A 23,463-nucleotide genomic window follows, 5' to 3' on the forward strand; every position below is an offset into this window, starting at 1 on the left:
TAGTTTGAGGAATGTTTTTCAAGTGGAGAGACTTGATATTCAGCACACAAGAGGAGAATAAGGTTCAAATGGGTCTCAATGGTTCCCCGGTCCTTAAGGAAATGCATTCTGACCAGACTTAAGCTTTGTGGTTGAGGGAACAAGACAAGCAGTGGTTGTTCCATGCCTAAACAGACCACACAATGAAGTAAATTCATCAATATGAATAGTTTAATACAAAATGTACATTTATTGTTCGATACATTTTTGCGAGGAATGCCATCAACATTTATTAATTTCAATGTAACGTCCACCTGGACACAAGTGCAAACCTGCCTGAAATTCATGAGCAGTAACCAGGAATGAAAGTCACAAGTACAGAGTCGAGATTTTAAAAAAAGAAAAGAAAAAAAGAAAAAAAAGAGGCATACAATAATTATTAAAATGTTCATACATTATGGATCTTAAAATATTTTACAGATTATTCTTACACTATCAAACAATACACACTTCAGTAATTTTTGAGAAGTCCTCAAGAGTAATTTCTCTTCACTCTCAAACACCACATATCCAAAGGAGCTTTCTTCAAAGCCTTTCAATTGGTTGCAATTCATTGAACTGTCATTCAACGCCACAATTCAAAATTATGACATCATTGAATCCTAGTCACTTCCTTTCAAAAAGACATCTGTTCACAAAGCCTGAAGGGAAATATATTGTGACATATCCAATATGGCAAACTGATATTTCAAACATGAGTACATGGAAATTGTGCAACAATAGCAACAACAAAAATCTCACAAGAATTAACAGAAACATCAACAGGTGAACTATATGGCACTTGGTGGAAACGGGTGATGCAAATATATTAACAACAGATGGTGGGAAGTGGCCATGTACATTTGTGTCTTAATTAATCATTCAACTAAACTGTGCTTTTTGAGCCATTTCATCAAGACTTTGGTTAATACTTTGATCATTTGTGTAGTTCATTTTTAAAATAAAAAGTGCTTTAAATTGACACCAAGATTGTCCTTACACTAAACAAAGGATGTGATTTAATTAGATGTGATTGAGATGGCTTTCTATGTTTGGAGGCCTGAAGTGGTCATATGAACACAAACAAAATCAGAGAAGACTATGTAACCCTTCTGCCTGGTTTCTGTGAGGGCACTCCCCTAACACAGTCAGTCAGTTTTCCTTTGATGCGTAGGCAGCATCTCATCTAGGGACATCTGTCTCACCACATTGGCATCCTTCATAATCAACATCATCATGAAAGGCATATAAGGTTCAGACCTCAACAAAAAGCAAAGTGGTTCCAACTTCCTGTTGGCCAACGTCATTTCCTCTCAGCAGTTACATCCTCACAAAGGAGAGGCAAAGTCCTGGTTCAAAGGTCGGTGAGGGAGTGGAACATGAAGGGCAGCCAAGGTGAGAGCCAACAAGGGATCAACCCAGCTTGGGACAAAGCAGGACTTCCTTCACTGAGATTGCAGACCAGACCAAGTGATGGATGAAGTCAGTCCCACTTTTCTAGTCTTCATAGCCGAGCACAAAGAACTGGCCCACTCCTTCCATTCACAGCACTCATACAGTTACAGTACCCTCGCTACACATGCATTAAAGTGTCAGTGTGGCTCATCACCAGACGCCACGCATCAGCACACTATCAGCACAGGGTAACATGCATCAAACACGCATGGATTTACTGCACACGGTCAGCTGAGCTCAGACAGATATCACATCCATCGCAGCAGTAGCAGCAGCACACATACAGAGTCTAACAGAGCTGGAGGCCCTGCATCGGACCAGACCAGGTCTCACTGGCTTCCAGACAGTGTCCATTCTGTGACAGCAGTCCAGTCAGTCACTACACACAGTGTCTAGTGGAGCCCTTCCTCAGTAGATGAGCTCCTGTTGGATCTCTGGCAGTGCGGGGAAGGGCTCAGAAGTGAAGGAAAAGGCATTGCGGCCTGTCTTCAGGTCTACCTGACCGGGGCATATCAGGTACGAACCCATGCTCTCCAGCTCTGGGGAGGGTGCCGGGCTCTCAGGCTCAGACTCTGATTGGCTGGTCTCAGGCTCGTCCAATGAGGGTAGAGAGCTGGCGTGGAGCTGGGTGTAGAGGTCAGCTGGTCCAGTCAGCCAGGGGTGGTTAAGGCACTCCGCTGCAGTGGCTCTCTTCCTGTGGACACAGACAGAGAGGATGCGTGTCAGATCTCCAATCAATCATCAATGTCTAGGCAGCAGGGACTTTAAAGCTTCTGTTCATCAGTTTTGAAAGTAAAACTGAAATAGCTAATGTGAATATATGTAAAGGAAAGCCAATGGTAAAAAGGTGACAAATATGCAGTTATATAACTTCCTGTCCCTCCCATTCCCTCAGACACTCTTCTTTCCCTGACACAGTCTTTTTGAAAAACCACCAAAGCCCACTGTTTCATCCCAGTCTTTTCCTCTTTTTGGGATTACTCAGACACACAGGAATCTTTCCACTTAAGAAAAAAAAAATTATACTGCCGATAATCTGCAGCAATTAAATTGAGTGAAGATTATGGCCCTGGATCACAGCGATAGACTACTGCTGTTTGTCATTGAGACATGATGGTGACATACAGTATCTAGCCCTTCTGTGCTGGAACACTTGATCAAATAGGGACAGTGGTGACATAGAATGTGTTAATAGTCGAAACGTAACAAGGACCATTATCCTTATATTAAATTATTAATATACGTTACCGCGCATCGGGAGACTTAACGAGGATGTGCTGCAAACAGCAGTATGAATGACATCATTCACCTGTTAATCAGTGTTGAACTCACTATGGGACATGTGGGAGAACATCTGTCGGGCTGTGGCACTGAACTGATTGAGTGTTGAGTCTTGAACCTATCCTGTTTCTCACCTGGGGTTTTTGAGCAGCAGGGTCTTGATGAAGTCAATGGCGAGGGAGGAGACGCCCTCGAAGGCATCCTGGGAGTAGTCCACATTGACCTGGGAGATGTTCAGGAAGGTCTCCTGCTTGTTGTCCCCCAGGAACGGAGACTCGCCCGTCAGCATGACGTAGGTCAGGACCCCTATGGACCTGAGAGATGAGGAGGTGAAAGGTGTCAGACGACAAGACATGGGGAAGTATTTTTCTCAGATTTCCACTGTGGAGCTGGCTGGTGATCAATATTTTATGGCTTCTGGAAAAACCAAGATGTATTGAAGACACTAACTGATATCTGCTTGACACGGTCTCTTTAGCTCATACTCACCACATGTCTGTCGCTATGCTGATGGGTTCATAGTTCAGGATCTCTGGAGCTGGAATAGCATAGACAATGCAAATTAGTCCTAATAAACATTTTACAGTACTGAAGTTTAGAATTACTTATCTATCTTCCTTATTGATATAATCTGACTGCAGAAGCCAGGAGGCAGGACTCACCCACATACTCCGGGGTGCCCAGGATCTCTCGGACTTCTGTCACACTGTCCATGCTTCTGGACAGGCCAAAGTCCACGATGCGGATATCACCCAGTGGGATGGCACTGGTCAGCAGGATGTTCTGGGGCTGAGGGGCGAGACCGAGATAGACAGATTAGACCAAATCCAAAGAGTGCGTGGTAAGTGCATTTACAGTCAGAGGTCACATACCATGCTTGATAGATAGTTAATCAGTTGAGTAGTCATTGAGCCTCAAGGCCTTCCACTAAAGAGTCTAATCTACCTCTACATGAATAAGCCAAACCCACAGAGTGTACAGTCTCAGAGAGATTCAATATCCCTAAACCAGGTTCATCCCCTTAGCCTATTAGAGGATTCCTAGGAAAGGTGGGATGTCTTGGAGGGCCCATCACATTAGATGGCTCCTATATCATATACGATGCTTAACCTCTGGGTCATACTGGCTAAAATCCTGGCCTGGGGTCTTTGACAGGACATCTTGGGGGACCAAGAGGCACAGCGGTCTAAGGTACTGCATCACTAGAGCTATCATTACACACCCAGGTTCGATCCCGGGCTGTATCACAACCTGCTCATAAACCCCCAGGATCAGAGGAGTCCATCTTCATATATAACCTGCCTGCCAAGTTCTAACATGTTCCAAAACAGTTTTTTATTCATCATTATCAACAATACAAATGTTTTTGACATCATAAAACAGACCTATAAGACTTCTAGCTTTTGTTCTGTGTCTTCTGTTACACAACCCTGCAGTATTTACAAAATAACTTCTAGAGAGAAACCAGACACTGACAGGGTTCATATGTAAGAGCAGGAACTACAGGACAAAAACTACGCAGCATTCACATACAAACAGTGGTCACTCGTTAAAAGCTAACAGAGTAACTTGGATGGGCGTCTTTATTTGCTAGAATACAGGAAGAGTTACTGCTCTGCCACATTAAGGGGTTCTCATTGCTGAAGGGGAGAAATATGGCAGTTGAGAAACAGTCGCCCATTCCAGGGGTGTCCTGTTTTTTTCACTAGTCTCGCTTTGACAGCCGTAACTAGTAGTTTTGGGTTCCAAGAAGAGCTTTCTACTGACCTTCAGGTCCAAGTGGACCACATTGTTGCTGTGCAGACAGGCCACGCCGGTGAGGATCTGTCTGGCCAACCTGATCACATCCTTCTCTGTGAAGGCCTCGTCGTTCTCCGCAACACACTGGTTGAAGATCTCTCCACCGGCAGCACTGGAAGACACAGAGGCAAAGGAGGATCAAAATAGACCCATAGTGATGAGATGAACAACAAACAGTACATGTTTATCATATCTGTAGTTTTTACTGAGCATTTACACTCTTGAAGTCTACACCCTTACACTGTAAATCACTGCATTTGTACAACTATCAACTCAAACATGGCGAAAATGCCAATCCCACCCCTATCCCGTTATCACATACACAATGAAGTGTTACACAACTGGCCCTGTGGTTCTTGTACTTTGGGCTTGGGAACAGGGTCCATGCTCCACATCCACACACAAAACATGTGACTCCTGTCTGTGGCACTCCGACGTTCCCACACGGAAATCAGAAGAAAAATGGTGCCTCCCTGACCTCAGCTTTGACTCGAGATACGAGGACCCATATCAGTCAGTGCCAGCCCCGGATAAGGCTTTCCAGAGTTACACATTCCAGATCAGTTAAGTCAAAAACAAAAAACGAAGGGGAAAGAATTTCAAATCTATCGTACTAGAGATCCCTGTCGTATAATAAAGAGTTACCTAAGACTTGAGACAGTGACAGCACACTGAGGGGGGGGTTGTCCTATTTTTTTGGATCCACTTAGAAAATAGAAAGGCCAATTAACAAATTAAAAATGCTGACATCTCATTTTTGTTAAGGCAAATGCCTGGTTTGTCAATTCTTGTCATGCTTGTGTAACAATGGTAAGCAATGCCGCCCGGGACATGGCAGATTTATGTTGGATGTTTCTCCAAAGCAGATGAAAAGCCTGGAGAGAGGACGCTTGCCAAATAGCACAGCCATGTGTGGGGGATTTAGTCAGCACACATGCTTTTTATCTGTGACCATGGCCCGGGCATAACTGTTACATAACCACACCATCTAATCCCTGGGTAGCCCTGCACTGTTGCATCCCTACCTTTACTGTCCTCAGCTGTGAAAATCTGAGATTGTGTTTTTCTGGATATCCACCATTGCACCATATAAATCCCCTTTCGCTTGGGGCTCCACACATTTAATGCTGGCCGTCTCTTTTGACCCCCCCCCCCCCAAAAAAAGTGTTGGTGGAAGACTACTAAAAGAAGGGGACCAAAGTCCCTACAGTACACATGTATACCAAATATGCATAGCAGTCCTAGTTGACCAGTTTTAGGATAGAGGAAATGAGAGACATCAGTGTGTCGTTGGAAGCATGGCTTTGATTTATGCTTGCTGACAACTGCATGATTTAAAAAAAATACATTCAAAAAAGAGATTGTGCCACTCATCATTCGTCTGTTCCATGTGCTGGGTCTCAATTTAATACAATTGACTCAAATAGGTCTAAATTATCCCACCCCTTCCTTTCCCAGTTTTAACTATTTACCAAAAGGCAAAAACAAAAATACCCCCCAAAATACTTCAATAAACTCTCATCTAGGAGGAGGAGACAAGGCTTTTAGTACTAACAAGAGCCATCCTGTAGAAATTAAATGGACTGAGGACATACTCTCCAAACACTATGGAAAGATCTGATACATCTCCTGCCATCATGTTTGTATGGTCTCATTTCTCCCTCTATGCCTCAGTGGATCAGTCTCCCCACTGTCAGTCAGTAGACAGATGACATGGAATGGTTTCCCATCCACTTAAGACAGAATAACTGTGCAGAGTCCCATCAAAGAGATTCACAGTAGCCGTCACCCGCAGAACATTAAGGTTGGGCGGAGGGCGGGCAAAGGGCTACTTGAGAATGAGCTGAAGACCGACGAGCCATGACTTCCCAATGAGAGGATGTGGGACAGAGTGTGTATTTACGTATGTGCTTCACAATATTGGCTGCATTCTCACAAGCCAACTTGGTTAGTCTGGGCTTAAGATCTCCAGGAATAGGCATTTTACTCTTGCTGGCCAGCTACCAAACCTCAAAGCCTACTACTGATCACTTCTCACAGTGCCTGTGTGTTGACTGCATTGTGTACTCAGCACAGTACATAGACTCTGGTTGCAGAGTTGTCATCATTTAGATGAGACTATGCTGTGACAACACTCATCCTCAGTTACAGGAGACTTGATGTGTCAAACCTTTACTAGAACGAAGAGAACTCCGTACAAACAGTTGTTCAAGGAGCTTTTTCCATTTAGAAAATTTAAATACAATTTATTAGACAGCCCTCATCCTCAAAAAAACTTGTACTTGTTCCTAAAAAGATTTCCTGAAGAATATATTGCAGTCCATGTTAGACAGTGGAGATTTGTGTCAAAGTATATAATCCATTTACTTATCCGAGGACTGCATACATTTTGAAGTGACAAAGATAAATGGCTGACATGGACTGGAGGTGAGGGTTTCAATTTGCATTACGTAAGAGGTTTCAAAACCCACACAAAAACATCAGATACAGTTACACTTGAGGATGAAAGCAGAATTAAGAGGACAGAGGGGGAGAAAAAAAAAACATCATCCTCTTTCCCAATTACAGAGGGGCTGAAAAACTGTTCTAGAAAAAAATAACCTCAGGAATGATTCTGTCAGCGCTGAAAGATCAAGCCTGAGTGAGTCAAAGTGCTACATTTTCATCAACATACCCTGTAAAGCTTTAAAGCTGCACTCGGGTTATGATTGGCCGGGCAATCTGTGGACCCGACTGCCATTCCCAAGACTATCCGATTGCCTGTAATTGGTTAGAATTTTGAGTTCCTCTTATCTGAAGTTACCTCAGAGTTTACTGCAGTGTCATGAGTTCAAAGACTCTGAGGTGAAACGGCTAAGTACAGTATTCACAAAACGTGTAACTCATATTGTTTGCCAGATAAACAAATGTAGTGACTGAGGGTTGGGCCAAACCGTCACCGTGCATACACTGACCTTGAAAAACAAAACGTTGGGTGACTTGGTTCATCTCATTTTCCCACATATAATGTAGACCTCTAGAAATGCACCTGCACAATACTGTATTTGTCAATATGACAAAAACGTAAGATGTTTGGTCTCATCCTAGAGGGTTGTTTGATCTCTGGTAACATCATGGGTTTCCTTGACAAGACATGTAGAGAGTTGGGAACACACAGATGACAATCTAATATGTTTGTTGGAGAACCATTGAAGACATTTATTTTGTGCAACTATTCACCACCATCAGAAGCAGGCCATGGACTGTGCCCCTAGTACAGAAAACCATTATGTTTAAACCGTCAGAATGCGTTCTAGGCAGAGATGATGCAGGTTCATTTCTCATTAAAGTGGCATTTTCAGTTAGACTAGTCATTATGTGTGGTGCTCGCAGACTGGGTTTAGACTTACTGATGAGGAAAAGTTTGTTTCTCGCTCCCATTTCTCATACGTTGCGTGGGGATGTGGTTGTGGCTATGTGCAGACCAATGTGTGAGTATGAGTGTGAGTGTATGCGCATGCTACTTTGTGTGTGTGTGTGTGTGTTTTCTACTTTTGGAAGCATTACTAACTGCTTCTATGTAAACCCACAGGAAATGGAACATTATTCTCTGGTTTGCAGCAAAGCTAGCCCACGCTGAGGTCAGAGAGCCCTTTAACAAGCAAAGAGTTCAGTCATACAGGCTGCAACAGCATCTCAATGGCTGCAGATTACCAGGTTAGTAGGGGATTTCACTAGGAACCATAACCTATACTGGGATCTGGATGAACATAGGCCTAGAAGAATCTCCAAAACTTTCAGACAGACAAAGGACGACTGCACGAGGAAGCGCAAAGTTATCTGGCAGCTAGTGCAGGGCTATGGACCAGTGCCTGCCCCTGCAGGCAGGAAATAGTGGCTCTGCTTCCTCTTTCGAACTAGGGTCCAAGGCCAAGCACATACCACCACCCCCCACTATAGGGAACCTTTTGTTCTGCGGGAGAATTCTATGTCTAGGACGGGAATGGGTGGAGAGGTCTGGTCATAAACCACCCACCAGGGTCAGGAGGGGACACAGTCTTTTGGTCTTCTGGATGAACTGGTTGGTGGGGTGTTGTCTATTTGTAATGGGGCTTGGGGATCATTACAATGCTTGTTACCATCTCTGGCTCCTAAATTAGAATGAGACCAGAGTGGTCACGGAGGACAGCCATGACACATACGGTAGATAGTAGTCAAAGTATATGACACCAGACCAGACAGTCTTTCCTTGCACCCTGACCTCATTGCTTTGTTGATCAGATGGATGCAGCTCAGATGCTGACTGGTTCACCTGTGTTTGGATGGAATGGATGCTTTGAAGCATGATGGAATAATTTGACTGATGCTAGTTTTTCCTTCAAATGTATCACGTGACAAATACTTATTCTCAAGAATCTTCAAAATGGAGTAATTTGGTCCATCTTCGTCCGTCTGTCTATAGAAGCACTGACACAATCAGTCAGGCAAGGTAACAAGAATCGGAGAGATGTGGCTATGAGCACAGCGACCAACCACAGGGGAGTTATCATTTCCTTATAAGGTTACAAGGTTCAAGCAGGCCTGCGTGTGTTTGCGTGCGTGTTCGTGCAGCTGATTTTAAAGGTGAGAAACTCTTGAGTGACACGCAGCTGCATCCTCAGCAGTAAGAGTGCAAACGCAGGAAGTTGACGTGTGAGGGTTAGACTGGAGAGATGTAATCTACCATTTTTCAACAAATTCAACGCTCTGACATTTGCGTCACTCAACATCCTGTCCACGCAAGATCTCATGCGGTTTTGAAACAAAGAGGACATTAAAAAAATCCCATGTTTTATATGAGCAGAACACATTTTTACTCAGGCGACCGCATCAAAACCTCTCGAAACTACGCAGAAAGAGAAAAACCTGCAGAGACGGAATGCTTTTTCGGTAAATGGCGCATAATGGGTTTTCATTTCCCCCTCATTAGGAACCTTATCATTTCATCCCATTTTTCCTGCCAGTGCTGCATTGTGGTGAGCATCAACATGTACGGAGCGTTTAAAGGGTCTTCTAGATTACCATCACCAGCATTTTCTCCCATCACTGGCGACATGAGCTAAGGGTGGTGCAGAGATCCAAACACACACTCACATACTGTGCACACCACGTTTTTCCATGGTCTTTGCGTTTTGATGCATACGAGTTTACTCACCACTCGAGGATGAGGATGATCTCAGAGTTGGTCTCGTAGACCTCATGCAGCGCCACCACATAAGGGTTAGCCTTGGCTGACTCCAGAACAGCGATCTCGTTGAGGATGTCCATGCGGCAGTCCTCGCCCTTCCGACGCTTCCTCAAGAACTTGGCAGCGTGCTCCGTCCCTGTCGCCTTTTCAATGCACTTCTTCACCACAGCGAACTTTCCCCTGGGAAAAGATAAAGAGTGGGGGAAATGGATGTTGAATAATCAGAAACACAATTAACAGTTTCATTTACAGTAGGCTTACACATTTGATTTGGTTGTCTTCAATGTTTTATCGGTAAATCTGATTGACTCTGGCCATGAACCTGCAGGGAGTAATCATGGGAGAGATAAACAGCAATTACAACACTGAGAGCTCCAAACAATTATGACACAACCAATAAAGCAAAAAATAAAATAAATGCAGTGCAGTGAAACAGATTACAATGGGTAGGATGCATAGGCCACTGAAAGACCACCAAGGAAAATGAAGAGGTGGACTGAGTGGTATTACAAAACAGAGGGATACACATGGAGTTATCAAATATTGTTATGCAATATAGGACTGATGATGAGCACCAAGTGATAGGCTCCCTCATCAGTGTAGTAATATTTCCTTCTCTCCTCTTCCTCCTTGGTGGAGGGCCTTACGGGCAGGAGATGGGCCCCAACTGTCACTCCTGAGTGGTGATAAGACTAATAGCACTCTTTAAAAGTCAACATAAAGACAGGAGTGCAACAGCTGGGCTTGTCTGTCCACAAGCCCCACCCCCAGAGAAAAGAAAAGAGGAACGTACAACCACAATTCTAGAATACCATCTGAGCATTCCATTTGCTGCTGCATACATTGATGGATTCATCAGAGGTGTTGTGGGTCAGGCTGCGGGTGTGGGCAGGAAATCCAATGTGTAGAATCACCCCACTGTGTCCAGCCTTCTACAAACACTATCCCAGGGTGATAACGGAGCCTTGTACACTACCCATTCTTACAGCTGACAGCAGCGGGGGACAAATGGAATTCCCAAACGCCTCCACCCAGACCTTAAGCAGGACCCTACATCTCCTCGGACAGCCACACAAAGGCCTGTGCAGGCTGACCAGCAAACATGGCAGCCCAGCAAACATGGCAGCCCCTGCACTAGGACCAGGACCACCCACTTCCCTGGGGCTGGACTCGGGGAGAAGTGGGTCCAGGAGGCCACAGCAGAGTCCTCCTAACCTCTGAAAAAACTAAGTCCGCAACTTCACTTACCAAATCATTTGGCATCCCTGTTAGTGAATTTTGGCCTTCCCTCGCTTCCCTGGTTCAACTGACAACTGTTTCTGCCATGTTACTTGACATACAACAGACACTGTTTTGGAGTCAATGTCTTTGGCCAGACAGAGCCTGGCAGTGAAAGGCAACCATTCATTAAAACTGCACAGGTAGACAATGGCATCCCTACAGTTCTGCTATTAAAAGCAGTGTCTGTATGGAGAGGGAGTGTAAACTTGGTGCTGGTCATTTTCTTACATCTTACCTCCAGGCTGGCTGTACTGTAAACCTAAGCCTGCTATTCCTCCTGGATGTTAGCTGGCACAAGCCCATTCCCTGTGGGCTGTTCCTCCTTCCCCTTTCTTCACTCTCACTGGTTCCCAGCCCTAGTGAGGATTGCTAGGGCACATTGTTCCAAATCAAAAAGACCCAAACCAGTCAAAGTCAAAGCCTTTCTCCTTTAATTAGCCAATTCCCTAAGTTCAGAGCAGCTACCTCTGTGCTGGGAACTGCCGATGACATTAATAGAAACCACAGGCGATGCTGAGGAGCAACAGGAGGCCTTTTAAGATGGTGACAACAGGTCAAAGGTTGCTAAACTAGGCCATTATTACCCTGCTGTTTTCACACAATGTCTGTAGTAACACACCAGAGACAAGAGCACAGGGGTTATAGGTGGATACAGACATAAAATTCAACATGCTTCAAATGTCTGACCCATGACAGAATACATGACTTTCAGCCTTCTCCTTGAGCAGGAAGCTGCTCCTTAGAGACACTCAGACAGAAATCACATCTGCCACTTGAAGTTTGTCTTTAACATTTTGTGAAAATCCCAAATCCCACAGAAAAGGCAATTATGCAGACACACCAACACCTGATTTGCAGATCTATCATTATGCAGCTTCACGTCATCATGTCTGCATGCATGTGGTGTGTCACTCCCCAAATCAACAGGGGATCATAAAAGGAAGTTTTCATTCAGTATGCTTAGTGATGGCACTAATTTAACTGAGAAACTGTTTTTCCTGTGTGTTTCTCGAAAGGGGAGTGACGCTGACATGAGTCACTCCCCTTTTGAGAAACACAGACAGCTGATCACCTTTAGCTGCCTCACACAGTACAGGCTGGGTTCCTCTTCATAAACTCCTCTCAGACGACACAAAAACCTACACATTTTTGTTGACAACCCCTTTGCTGTCCTTCTAAACCATAGTGAAGATAGTGAAAATCTAGGCTAAGTAAATATCAGAGGACACCCATTTGACCTAGAAACAGGGATCGGTTCCAACTAATTCGAAGTCAATATCTTTCATGTCAACTCTTGTAACTTGCTCTCAAAGTCAAAACTCTTCTACGTTATCTAAATGCCTGATTTTTGTGCGAGTATATTTACAGAGAGGGGGGTCATTGAAGGGAGGCAATCAGGGGCAGATTTCAGAAGCCTTCAAAGGTGTTACTGCAGGTTTTACCAGGGGCCACAATGTCTCAAACATAGTGAAGAAGAGAGAGAAGGGGGGGGTCCATCCCTCCTCTTCTACTGGCCGTCTAAATCTTGACAAGCTGCTCTCCTGGCATCCAACACAGCTCACATTCCTGCACTTAATGGGATTTATGAGGCCAGATCAGGATGTTGTGGGGGCGAGGAGGTAATGAGAGGAGGATGAGGAGGAGAGATGGGGGCGGAAGAAGTGCTGAGAGGATGCTGGGCTCACTCGGAGCTCAAACAGCTCCCCCCAGGTCCTGGCTGCTGGCCCAGGATGTCCCATGGTGTCAGACAGGGAAATCTGGCTGCTACCAACTGCCAAAGAGAATGAGTCTTTATTTAGCACCCGACTGCATACTATCCAGAAAAGAGAGAAACATGTAACACCTCCCTGTCTTCCACTCCCTATGAAGTTATAAAGGACGGTTGCATGGGGTATTGGTACAATATCACCTGAGACAGAAACGATGCGATGACCCAAATCCAGATGAGTTAATAATCCTAGTCAACAGGTTAGAACTAAAACACTTTGGCCCTAGGGAAGTAGTAGCCTGGCTACTGGCTTTTTAACAGGAGTTTAAAATCTGAGACCCCCCTCCCATTCAACTGCCTTGGAATGCACACATTTTAGTGTCTGGGTTCAAATGCATTGTAGGTCACACTCGCTGATCTGTGGAGAACAACAGGGGGCCGGAGCAGGGCGGAGGGAGACTGATGGTAATTACACGTTATCCCCCACCCTGACCTCCAGGACAAAACAGGGCTGATTGCCAGGGAATTAGCCCACTGTAACAATCCCAAACAAAAAGCCATGGGTGAGGCTGTAGGCATGGTCTGGATTCTGGAACAAACAGAATAAAAGCAAACATCTCTTCCTGTGTTAATAGCTTGTGTGTGTGCCAGAGATTCCTTGGATGGTGGAGATATAGAGATAGGGAGCTACTGAGACCAGTGATGGTACATGCAGGTCAGAGCATATTTCATGCTAATAATACTGGGGCTACCTTTCTACCGAGGGCCCCCACAGCAGTAACAGTTAAAGAGGGGGGAGATGGGGATATAGGGTACAATTATTATCTTTACAGGGGACAGAATGTGGCACAATTGAAGGAGAATCAAAGGAGTCTCACAAGCCATTAATTGAGGCTAGGGATAAATTACAAATGGAGGACATCGTTTTTGTGCTAGTGTTGATACTGCATGTGTATGATGAGCATAAAAATGGTCCCGTTGTAGAATTAAGTAACATTCAACATACCATCCACCCCAAAATAAAACAGCACACAGAAAAACAAGGTTGATTTAGCATCAAATTTATCATCTCAAGTCCTTACTCATGGAAAATCAGCCATGAAAAACATGTAGCCTACATACCAAAACAAAACCAGCTCTCAGACTACAAGAGAGACATAATTATGATGCTCTTTATTGCGACTGAAAATATGCGCCTGCGTTGGTGTCATCCGAATTTCATAGGGTATGTATTCATTTGTGGCTGTCAATCATTCATTTAGTATGATATGTTACAAATTCCAATTCGCTAGGCGCTCACGTTCGCTAGGCTAGGAGTTAGGGTTAAGCATCAATGGTGGAAAAAGGTACTAACTTATCTTTACTTTTACTCAAGTATGACATCTTAATAGAAAATGCCTCAAGTAAGTCACCCAGTAAAATACTACTTGAGTAAGTCTGAAAGTATTTAAAATGAAATACTTAAATATCAAAAGGTAAAAGTATACATAATTTCAGATTCCTAATATTAAGCAAACCAGATGGCACAATTACATTTTTTATTAGGGGATAGCCAGGGCACACTCAACATAATTTACAAATGAAGCATGTGTTTAGTGAGTCCACCACTCATGATAAGAGTGTGAATTTTACAATGTTTCTGTTCTGCTAAGCATTCAAATGTAATGAGTAATTCTGTGTGTCAGGGAAATGTATGGAGTAAAAAGTACATCATTTTCTATAGGAATGTAAAGGTAGTGAAAAACTATCAATAGTAAAGTACAGATACAACCAAAAAACAGATAGTACTTCAGTACTTTACGCCACTACGTAACATGCTAAGTAGTTGCAAAGTAGCAAAAAAGTAGTAAGTCGTTTCAAAGTTGCTAAAATTGTCCACGATGAGAATCCAACACGCATGCTTGATGTTCGCATTATACACCTGGCCAACAAACCACATTTTTTTGCCATAAGTAACCATACCAAAAGTAACGTACACTAAATTTAAGTATTCCGGATGTACGTTTACTATATTACGTATTGTCTAAGAGACAAGGCTGTTTATACTTAAATCAAATTCCAGAAATATTAGGCCTCAAAGAATAAATCCCACAGATTTCCCTTACAAAAAAAAAAAAAAATGCCAACTACACAAAACAATTTCATGGGCGCAGATCGAGAGTCTTCATGGCAGTGTCAGCGCCACTCATCCGGATTGGGCCGACACCGTGAAATGTTTACGTATACCCGTTTGCACGTGCGGAGAAAAATACAAACATTTCCAATTTGTAATCTCTCACTTTAAAGACTGAACAGTGTGTTTACCCCTGCCTCCTCGTGTTTACTTCGCACTGCAGCACGCATTGACACCTATTGTAGCGCATCATTTCATGATCTGGACAGGGTAACATATTAAACATTTCATGATCTGGACAGGGTAACATATTAAACATTTCAAGCGACTTACCTGCCCAATTCTCTGCCAAGCAACTCATAATTGCTCGTGAAAGGATCGGTCCTAATTCTCGTGTGAATTTTTGTCACCATCCCGTTCTTGTTCATCATTGCTTCGCAGTCCGTTTGGAGAGAGGTGATAAATATATTTCCTTGACAGAAGTTATATTTGCTGTTCTATACGTTCAAGTTAATTTCATCACAAAAAATACAGAGGAAGATAAATTAAGATAAAAATATGTTGCAATAGAACAGCAAACTTCTCAACACAAAAAAATGCCCAGGTGAATTCTGTGACCCTCAGAAATACACGTTGACTGACAAGAAATAGAAAGATGAATCATTCAAATATGAAGGAACTGGTAATACGCCGCAGCTGTAATCAAGACAAGCGCGGTATGTTGGTTTGCGTGTGGATAGACAGTCCCAAAATTGAGCTCTATCTCAGCGCCAGGCTTTCTCAGTGACGCTGTGACATGAAAGCCAATGGTAATTTGACTTTGTTAAGGGGGAGGGTTAAAGTCAGTGCGCATACTACGACATGGCTGATAGACTACTAGCCTTACTTGGGGTGGCATTCAACAGGTTGCCTACTCCTACTGCCTCAGTAGATGTCTTTAAAAAATTGGACACAACTACACCTCTTATGCAGGTAGTAAGTAACCAAACATTACCGCCTACTGCTTAGATTGTGCAACACACACACACACACACACACACACACACACACACACACACACACACACACACACACACACACACACACACACACACACACACACACACACACACACACACACACACACCTAAAAACAATAAGGGTTTGATGTAACAGAAACATGCTGTAGGCAAGTGAGCAATCAAATGTGTCAATCATTACTTTGGGCAAGATTTTACCAATTGAGGCTTGCATCTCTCCCACATATACTGCAATTATGGCAGTCAGCCAGACTGCCCATGGGGCATGATGCTAGGAACTGCTCTTCTCTCCTCCTGAACATGTGTCCTTCACCCCACCACTGGGAGTGGCACATTTTATGTCAGTGTCCCTACCCTGCTGCCTGTCATCGAGCAAGAACGTACAACATGTCCCCATCCATTGGCAGACAGATTCAGACAAAGAACACACAAAGTAGAACTACCATGGCCTGAAATATCATGGCCCGTAACAATGTTAAAGTCCAAAATAACTTGAAAAGTAGGGCAGTCGTCAAGGATCGAAGTTTCCCCTTTATTTTACAATGACATAATTTCATCAGGACCCAAAATAATAAGAAAGCATCCCTCCCTAGGCAGCCACAGTGGAGACCCAGTAAATTGGGCAGCCACGGAAGAGACCCAGTACATTGGGCAGCCACAGTGGAGACCCAGTAAATTGGGCAGCCACAGTGGAGACCCAGTATATTGGGCAGCCACAGTTGAGACCCAGTAAATTGGGCAGCCACAGTGGAGACCCAGTATATTGGGCAGCCACAGTGGAGACCCAGTATATTGGGCAGCCACAGTGGAGACCCAGTATATTGGGCAGCCACAGTGGAGACCCAGTAAATTGGGCAGCCATGGAAGAGACCCAGTACATTGGGCAGCCACAGTGGAGACCCAGTATATTGGGCAGCCACAGTGGAGACCCAGTATATTGGGCAGCCACAGTGGAGACCCAGTAAATTGGGCAGCCACAGTGGAGACCCAGTAAATTGGGCAGCCACAGTGGAGACCCAGTACATTGGGCAGCCACAGTGGAGACCCAGTACATTGGGCAGCCACAGTGGAGACCCAGTGTATTGGGCAGCCACAATGGAGTCCCAGTAAATTGAGCAACATGCATGGCAGGACTTCAGGCATCCTCATTAAGTAATTGCTGTTTACAACTGTCAGTAGAGCAGAGCAGAGTGAGTTGGCCCATGATGCAGCAGCACCAGGCCTGGGCTGGGCTCCGTCCCCTGGGAAATGTGTCACCTAAGCACCAGAGGCTTGCTGACATCACGGCTGGCCTGGGTTGAGGATGTTCAATGTTATAGGGCTGAAGGCCCCTGTGTTGGGGTGGATTGCCCCCTGGACAAACAGAGCTGGTCATTCTGTATGGGGGATAGTTTTCCTACACAGCTGAGACACATCCCAGACAATAAAGGAGTGGTGGGGGGGAGGTTGAGGTTATGACCTCACTTTACAAATGGTGTAGAGTGGAAAGACCACATGTGGCAAGGTGCCATATTGACCTTTATCAAGCCATTAATTCACAGGACCAGTCAGTCCTGCTGTAGCAGAATGCAAATGTACTGCTGCTGTTGACGTTGAATATCAATCAATGGTGTCATAATGGTAGGAAACATAATTATCTTGAAATTGGGTGAGTCTTTGTTTTTGTACATGATAGCCCAATCTTCATTCCCTGTGTTTATACTGAACGATAGATATGTGAGCAGATAAGCGGGAAAGAACAGGAATGCATAAATAATGCAGAACAAAAGAAAAATGGAAAGAACCCAATCTAAAATTCAGACAGCTATTTCTGGTTGTCAGGTGGCCATTGAAAACTACTAATGCATCTTAGAAAATCGCCACCGGTCTGGTCCACAGTATTTAAGTATAAATTTACTTTTACTTTTTACCTTGACTCAATTATGACAATTCAGTTCCTTTTCCACCACTGTATTTCAGTACATTTTAAACCAGATACTTTTAGACTTTTACTTAAGTAGTATTTTACTGGGTGACTTTCACTTTTACTTGAGTAATTTTCTATTAAGTTTATCTTTACTTTTACTCAAGTATGACAATTTAGTACTTTCCCCACCACTGCACAGCACAGCATGACACGGCACAGCACAGCACAGGACAGCACAGACAAGGGATTTGTTTAAGGTTACCATACCAAACCTTATTTGTGTTGCTACAAACAGAGTGGTGAAAAAGTAGACTTATAGAGAATTGGACATTCCAGGGGGCCTGTGAAGTCATTAAGGACCAGCAACTATGGGTTACATAACCCTGTAATGTTGCTGCCTGCCTCCTCAAATTGTTACCTTAAGTCTGGGCTGGGTGCGTTCCAAAACCTTGACCCCCATCGCTATCACCCTGCATTAAACCGGGGTCAGAGTCCATACAAGCCATGCTAAGGAGGGGGCTCTACTCGGCCCCTGAGACCTAATAAAAACATACCATTGAATTAGCCTGCCAGCCTGCAGTTCAACTCACATACATACGAGATGTTCAGCCGTGAGCTGGGGACCGTGAGCACATTCAGAGGAACTGGAACCAATCGGTCTGGACTGCTGTCGGTTTAAAAAAAAGCTTTGTGTGTAAGTTTTGGATCGGTACCGATAAAGTGTCAAAGTTATGTGCCTGATGTTCTTCAATTGGCATTTGAATGGTTCTGTATATCAGGGAGCATCTGAACTCCTAGCTATGTACGTAAGCTAAATGGTTCCATTCAGAAAAAGAATAGCTTAAAATTGTGTGCAAGTCTTACATAACCATACGGTAAGCACACGTGAAAAAGAAACAAGCAAGCACAGAGGTGTGGCTGGGCACGTTGTCTCAGTCACAACATTGCAAATCCAATGACATCCAATAGCACTGAGAGACCAGCTAGAGACACAGACAAACATGTCAAGGCAAAGGGCCCTCTAAGTGAATCTTTCCTCACAAGACTGATCATGTGACACACAATCCTTCCTTACATGAGGTGTCTGCCATCATCCGTGTGGAGGGAGAAAGGGATGAGTTTAATGTAGCGGAGGAATTGGGAACTTAAGGACTGGAAGAAAGATCAGGAGGAATGTACGCTGCCAAGCACCCTTAGTTACAACAGCCGTTAAGTTAGTGAAACAGATCTTTTGTCCAATTAATCAATATGGTCATTTCTCTTCTTTTCTCTTTCTTAGTGCCATTAGGGTCTGTTAATGGGGATATTTGTTATATAAGTGTTTTTCTCCCTAGGCCTAGACCCTGTCACATGCTGGTAGATAGAGATCTGCTGCTGTTCCTTTATGAGGCCCCTCAGAAACCATCCTAGAGTAGTTAAGTGGAGATCTTCTGCTTTGATAAACCACTGTGACTTTCCTTTTCTGTCTGAGGGAAGGAACACCGTGACCTTTTCTCTCTGTTTTGGTTGTTTTTCTACAGCGAGGGAGTTAGTGTGGCTGAGGCAGCATGTCATGGACAGGCACCAGCAGGCAGGCAGGCAGGCAGGCGGTCTGAGGAGGGTGTGCCGTCTCCACACACGCCAAGTGTGGTATCAACGATGAGAGGCATCGCATTTCAAAGCCCTATCTGACACACACTGAACACGTCTCTACCCTCTTAGAAAATAAGGGTTCCAAAAGAGTTCTTTGGCTGTCCCCACAGGATAGAGCCCTTTTTGGTTCCAATTAGAGCTCCTTTTGCTTCCAGGTAGAACCATCTGTGGAAAGGGTTCTACATGGATCCGAAAAGGGTTCTTACCTGGAACCAAAAGGGTTCTTCCTGGAACAAAAAAGGGTTATCCAAAGGGTTATCCTATGGGGACAGCTGAAAAACCCTTGTAGGTTCCTGATAGCACCTTTTTTTCTAAAAGTGTAGAACTGACAGGGTGACGATGGAGTTTCTGGCACATATGTCTTTAGACATATGTCTTTAGTTTTTAAGTCTTTTTTTCAGTGGTTACAGACAGAAGACATTGGGCTAGTGATGATGTGAAGCAACCAACCATAGGGCTGTTGGTTGAAATGAACATGGGGGGCTTTCTTGACTAGTTATATGAATATAATGAATGTGAATATAATGTTCACAAAGACAGAGTCCTTGATTTACCCCTATGAGGAAATTTGCCATGTTAAAAGGGGTAAAATACTTCAGTTGCAGACTTAAACCATGTTCAATCCCCATGGAGGATGATTGCTGGTTGTCTACCTGCTGTGTTTACGGTTCTTAGATATAAACTGTTGCTTACGCACTATGGGATCTTCAGTAATGAACGGGTGATGCCCTGAAAGGTTACTTTAGTTCATCTCTGCCTAAATCCATCTTGGATGAATGAGATGCATTGCCTGTCATTGCAGGTTTACAGTATAATACCATACCTGCACATACAGTGCATTCATGAACTATTGACATCCCGTGACTTTTTCCACATTTTATTGTGTTACAAAAGTGTGATTAAAATGTATTTAATTTTCATCTACACAAAACACTCTGGAATGTTAAAGTGGAAGAAGAATTATATATATTTTTTGTACTTAATAGACATTTTAAACACTAATATCTTGATTGGTGGCTATGTAATGGTCATGTGTGTAGATGGTGTAGAGAGTCAGGCGCAGGACAGCAGATATGAGTAATCAACGTACTTTACTAAAAAATACAATAATACAAGGCAACATAGCAAGCCCACAAAAAACGGACCGATGTACAATGAACAATCACTCACAAACAAAACATGTGGAACAGAGGGTTAAATAATAAACAGGTATTTGGTTGAGAGAAGCCAGGTGTGTAAGACAAAGACAGAACAGATGGAAAATGAAAAGTGGATCGGCAGTGGCTAGAAGGCGGCAGGGTTAGAGCGATGGACTAGTAACCGAAAGGTTGCAAGTTCAAATCCCCGAGCTGACAAGGTACAAATCTGTCGTTCTGCCCCTGAACAGGCACTTAACCCACTGTTCCTAGGCCGTCATTGAAAATAGGAATTTGTTCTTAACTGACTTGCCTAGTTAAATAAAGCTAAAATAAAAATAAATTAAAAAGGCCGGTGACGTCGACCGCCGACCGCTTCCCAAACAAGGAGAGGGACCGATTTCGGCGGAAGTCGTGACAGGCTCCAGCAGCGCGCCGACACCGACCTCGGGGGAGACCCGGAGGCCGAGGCGCAGGGCGATCCGGATGGAGATGGTGGAAATCCCATAGCAACGAAGGGTCCAGGACATCCTCCACTGGCACCCAGCATCTCTCCGTACCCCTCCCACACCACAAGGTAATGAAGGCCCCTCGCCCGACGCCTCGAGTCCAGGATGGCTCGAACAGCATACGCTGGGGCCCCCTAGATGTCCAGTGGAGGCGGAGGAACCTCCCGCACCTCAGCTTCCTGGAGTGGACCAGCCACCACCGGCCTGAGGAGAGACACCTGGAACGAGGGATTAATACAATAATCTGGGGGAAGCTGTAACCTGTAGCATACCTCGTTCAGTCTCCTGAATGGCCCCACAAACTGCGGGCCCAGCTTTCGGCAGGGCAGGCGGAGGGGCAGGTTTCCGTTCGAGAGCCAGACCCGGTCCCCCGGTGCGAACACCGGGGCTTCGCTGCGGTGGCGGTCGGCGCTCGAGTTTTGTTGTCGGTGCACATGGGCGGCGTCCCAGGTCTCCTCCAAGCGCTTAAACCATTCGTCCACCGCAGGAGCTTCGATCTGGCTCTGATGTCAAGGTGCAAGAACCGGCTGATACCCCAGTACGCACTGGAAAGGAGAGAGGTTAGTGGAGGAGTGGCGGCGTGAGTTTTGGGCCATCGCTGCCCAGAGGATGAACGCTGCCCACTCCCCCGGCCGGTCCGGGCAATATGACTGCAGAAACCTACCCACATCCTGGTTTACTCCCTCCACCTGCCCGTTACTCTCGGGGTGAAAACCTGAGGTGAGGCTGAACGAGACCCCAGACGTTCCATGAACGCTCTCCAGACCCTGGACGTGAACTGGGGACCCCGATCAGAAACTATGTCCTCAGGCACCCCGTAGTGCCGGAAGACGTGTGTGAACAGGGCCTCCGCAGTCTGTAGGGCCGTAGGGAGACCGGGCAAAGGGAGGAGACGGCAGGACTTAGAAAACCGATCAACAACAACCAGGATTGTGGTGTTGCCCTGTGAGGGAAGAAGATCCGTCAGGAAGTCCACCAACAGGTGCGACCACGGCCGTTGTGGAACGGGTAGGGGTTGTAATTTCCCTCTGGGCAGGTGCCTGTAAGCCTTGCACTGGGCGCATACCGAGTAGGAGGAAACATAAACCCTCATGTCCTTGGCCAAGGTGGGCCACCAGTATTTCCCACTAAGGCAATGCACCGTCCAACCGATGCCAGGATGACCAGAGGAGGGTGACGTGTGGGCCCAATAGATCAAATGGTCACGGACAGCAGATGGAATGTACAGGCGCCCAGCTGGACACTGGGAGGGAGTGGGCTCTGTGCGTAACGCCCGCTCGATGTCCGCGTCCATGTCCCACACCACCGGTGCCACCAGGCAAGAGGCCGGAATTATGGGAGTGGGATCCATGGACCGCTCCTCTGTTTCATACATCTGGGATAGTGCGTCTGCCTTAGCATTCTGGGAACCTGGTCTGTAGGACTGAATGAAAACAAAATGCGTAAAGAACAAAGCCCACCTTGCCTGGCGAGGGTTCAGTCTCCTCGCCGCCCGAATGTACTCCAGATTGCGCTGGTCAGTCCAGATGAGAGAAGGGAGTTTAGCCCCCTCAAGCCAATGTCTCCACGCCTTCAGAGCCTTGACAACAGCCAACAGCTCCCAGTCCCCCACATCATAGTATCGCTCCGCCGGGCTGAGTTTCTTTGAAAAGAAAGCACAGGGGCAGAGCTTTGGTGGTGTGCCCGAGAGCTGAGAGAGCACGGCTCCTATCCCAGCCTCGGACGCGTCCACCTCAACTATGAACGCCAAAGAGGGATCCGGATGAGCCAGCACGGGAGCCGAGGTTAACAGAGCCTTCAGGTGACCAAAAGCCCTGTCCGCCTCAGCCGACCACTACAGCCGCACCAGTCCCCCCGTCGGCAGTGAAGTAATGGGAGCTGCTACCTGACCAAAATCCCGGATAAACCTCCGGTAGTAGTTGGCAAACCCTAGAAACTGCTGCATTTCCTTTACCGTGGTGAGAGTCGACCAATTATGCATGGCTGAAATGCGGTCACTCTCCATCTCCAACCCTGACGTGGAAATGCGGTACCTAGGAAGGAGATGGACTGTTGGAAGAACAGACATTTCTCAGCCCTGATGTACAGGTCATGCTCCAACAGTCGACCAAGCACCCTGCGCACCAGGGACACATGCTCGGCGAGTGTAGCAGAGTATATCAGAATGTCGTTGATATACACCACTACACCCTGCCCGTGCAGGTCCCGGAAAATCTTGTTAACAAAGGCCTGGAAGACTGATGGAGCATTCATCAACCCGTACGGCATGACGAGGTACTCATAGTGCCCTGAGGTGGTACTAAATGCCGTCTTCCACTTGTCCCCCTTCCAGATACGCACCAGGTTGTAAGCGCTCCTGAGATCCAGTTTTGTGAAGAAGCGCGCCCTGTGCATTGACT

General features: G+C 45.4%; 1 protein-coding gene across 1 annotated transcript; it reads right to left on the reverse strand.

The window, feature by feature from the left end:
* Positions 1-188: 188 nt before the first annotated feature.
* On the reverse strand, positions 189-15,724 carry LOC118370823 (serine/threonine-protein kinase 17A-like). The gene is made up of 7 exons (XM_035755988.2): positions 15,196-15,724; positions 9,728-9,940; positions 4,522-4,666; positions 3,417-3,543; positions 3,244-3,292; positions 2,889-3,068; positions 189-2,167 (listed from the first exon to the last, which is right to left on the reverse strand). The coding sequence occupies exons 1-7, from the start codon at positions 15,291-15,293 to the stop codon at positions 1,882-1,884; spliced, it is 1,098 nt and encodes a 365-aa protein (XP_035611881.2). The 5' UTR covers positions 15,294-15,724; the 3' UTR covers positions 189-1,881.
* Positions 15,725-23,463: the final 7,739 nt, after the last annotated feature.

The sequence above is a fragment of the Oncorhynchus keta genome, chromosome 5 (assembly GCF_023373465.1).
Source record: "Oncorhynchus keta strain PuntledgeMale-10-30-2019 chromosome 5, Oket_V2, whole genome shotgun sequence".
NCBI lineage: Eukaryota > Metazoa > Chordata > Actinopteri > Salmoniformes > Salmonidae > Oncorhynchus > Oncorhynchus keta.

Excerpts from the sequence above, each read along its gene's own strand:
- LOC118370823 (XM_035755988.2), bottom strand. The coding sequence starts at position 15,293 with ATGATGAACAAGAACGGGATGGTGACAAAAATTCACACGAGAATTAGG. Across the intron at positions 4,667-9,727 it reads ATCATCCTCATCCTCGAGTG|TGCTGCCGGTGGAGAGATCT; the intron begins GTGAGTAAACTC and ends TGTGTCTTCCAG. Across the intron at positions 3,293-3,416 it reads GGGCACCCCGGAGTATGTGG|CTCCAGAGATCCTGAACTAT; the intron begins GTGAGTCCTGCC and ends ATGCTATTCCAG.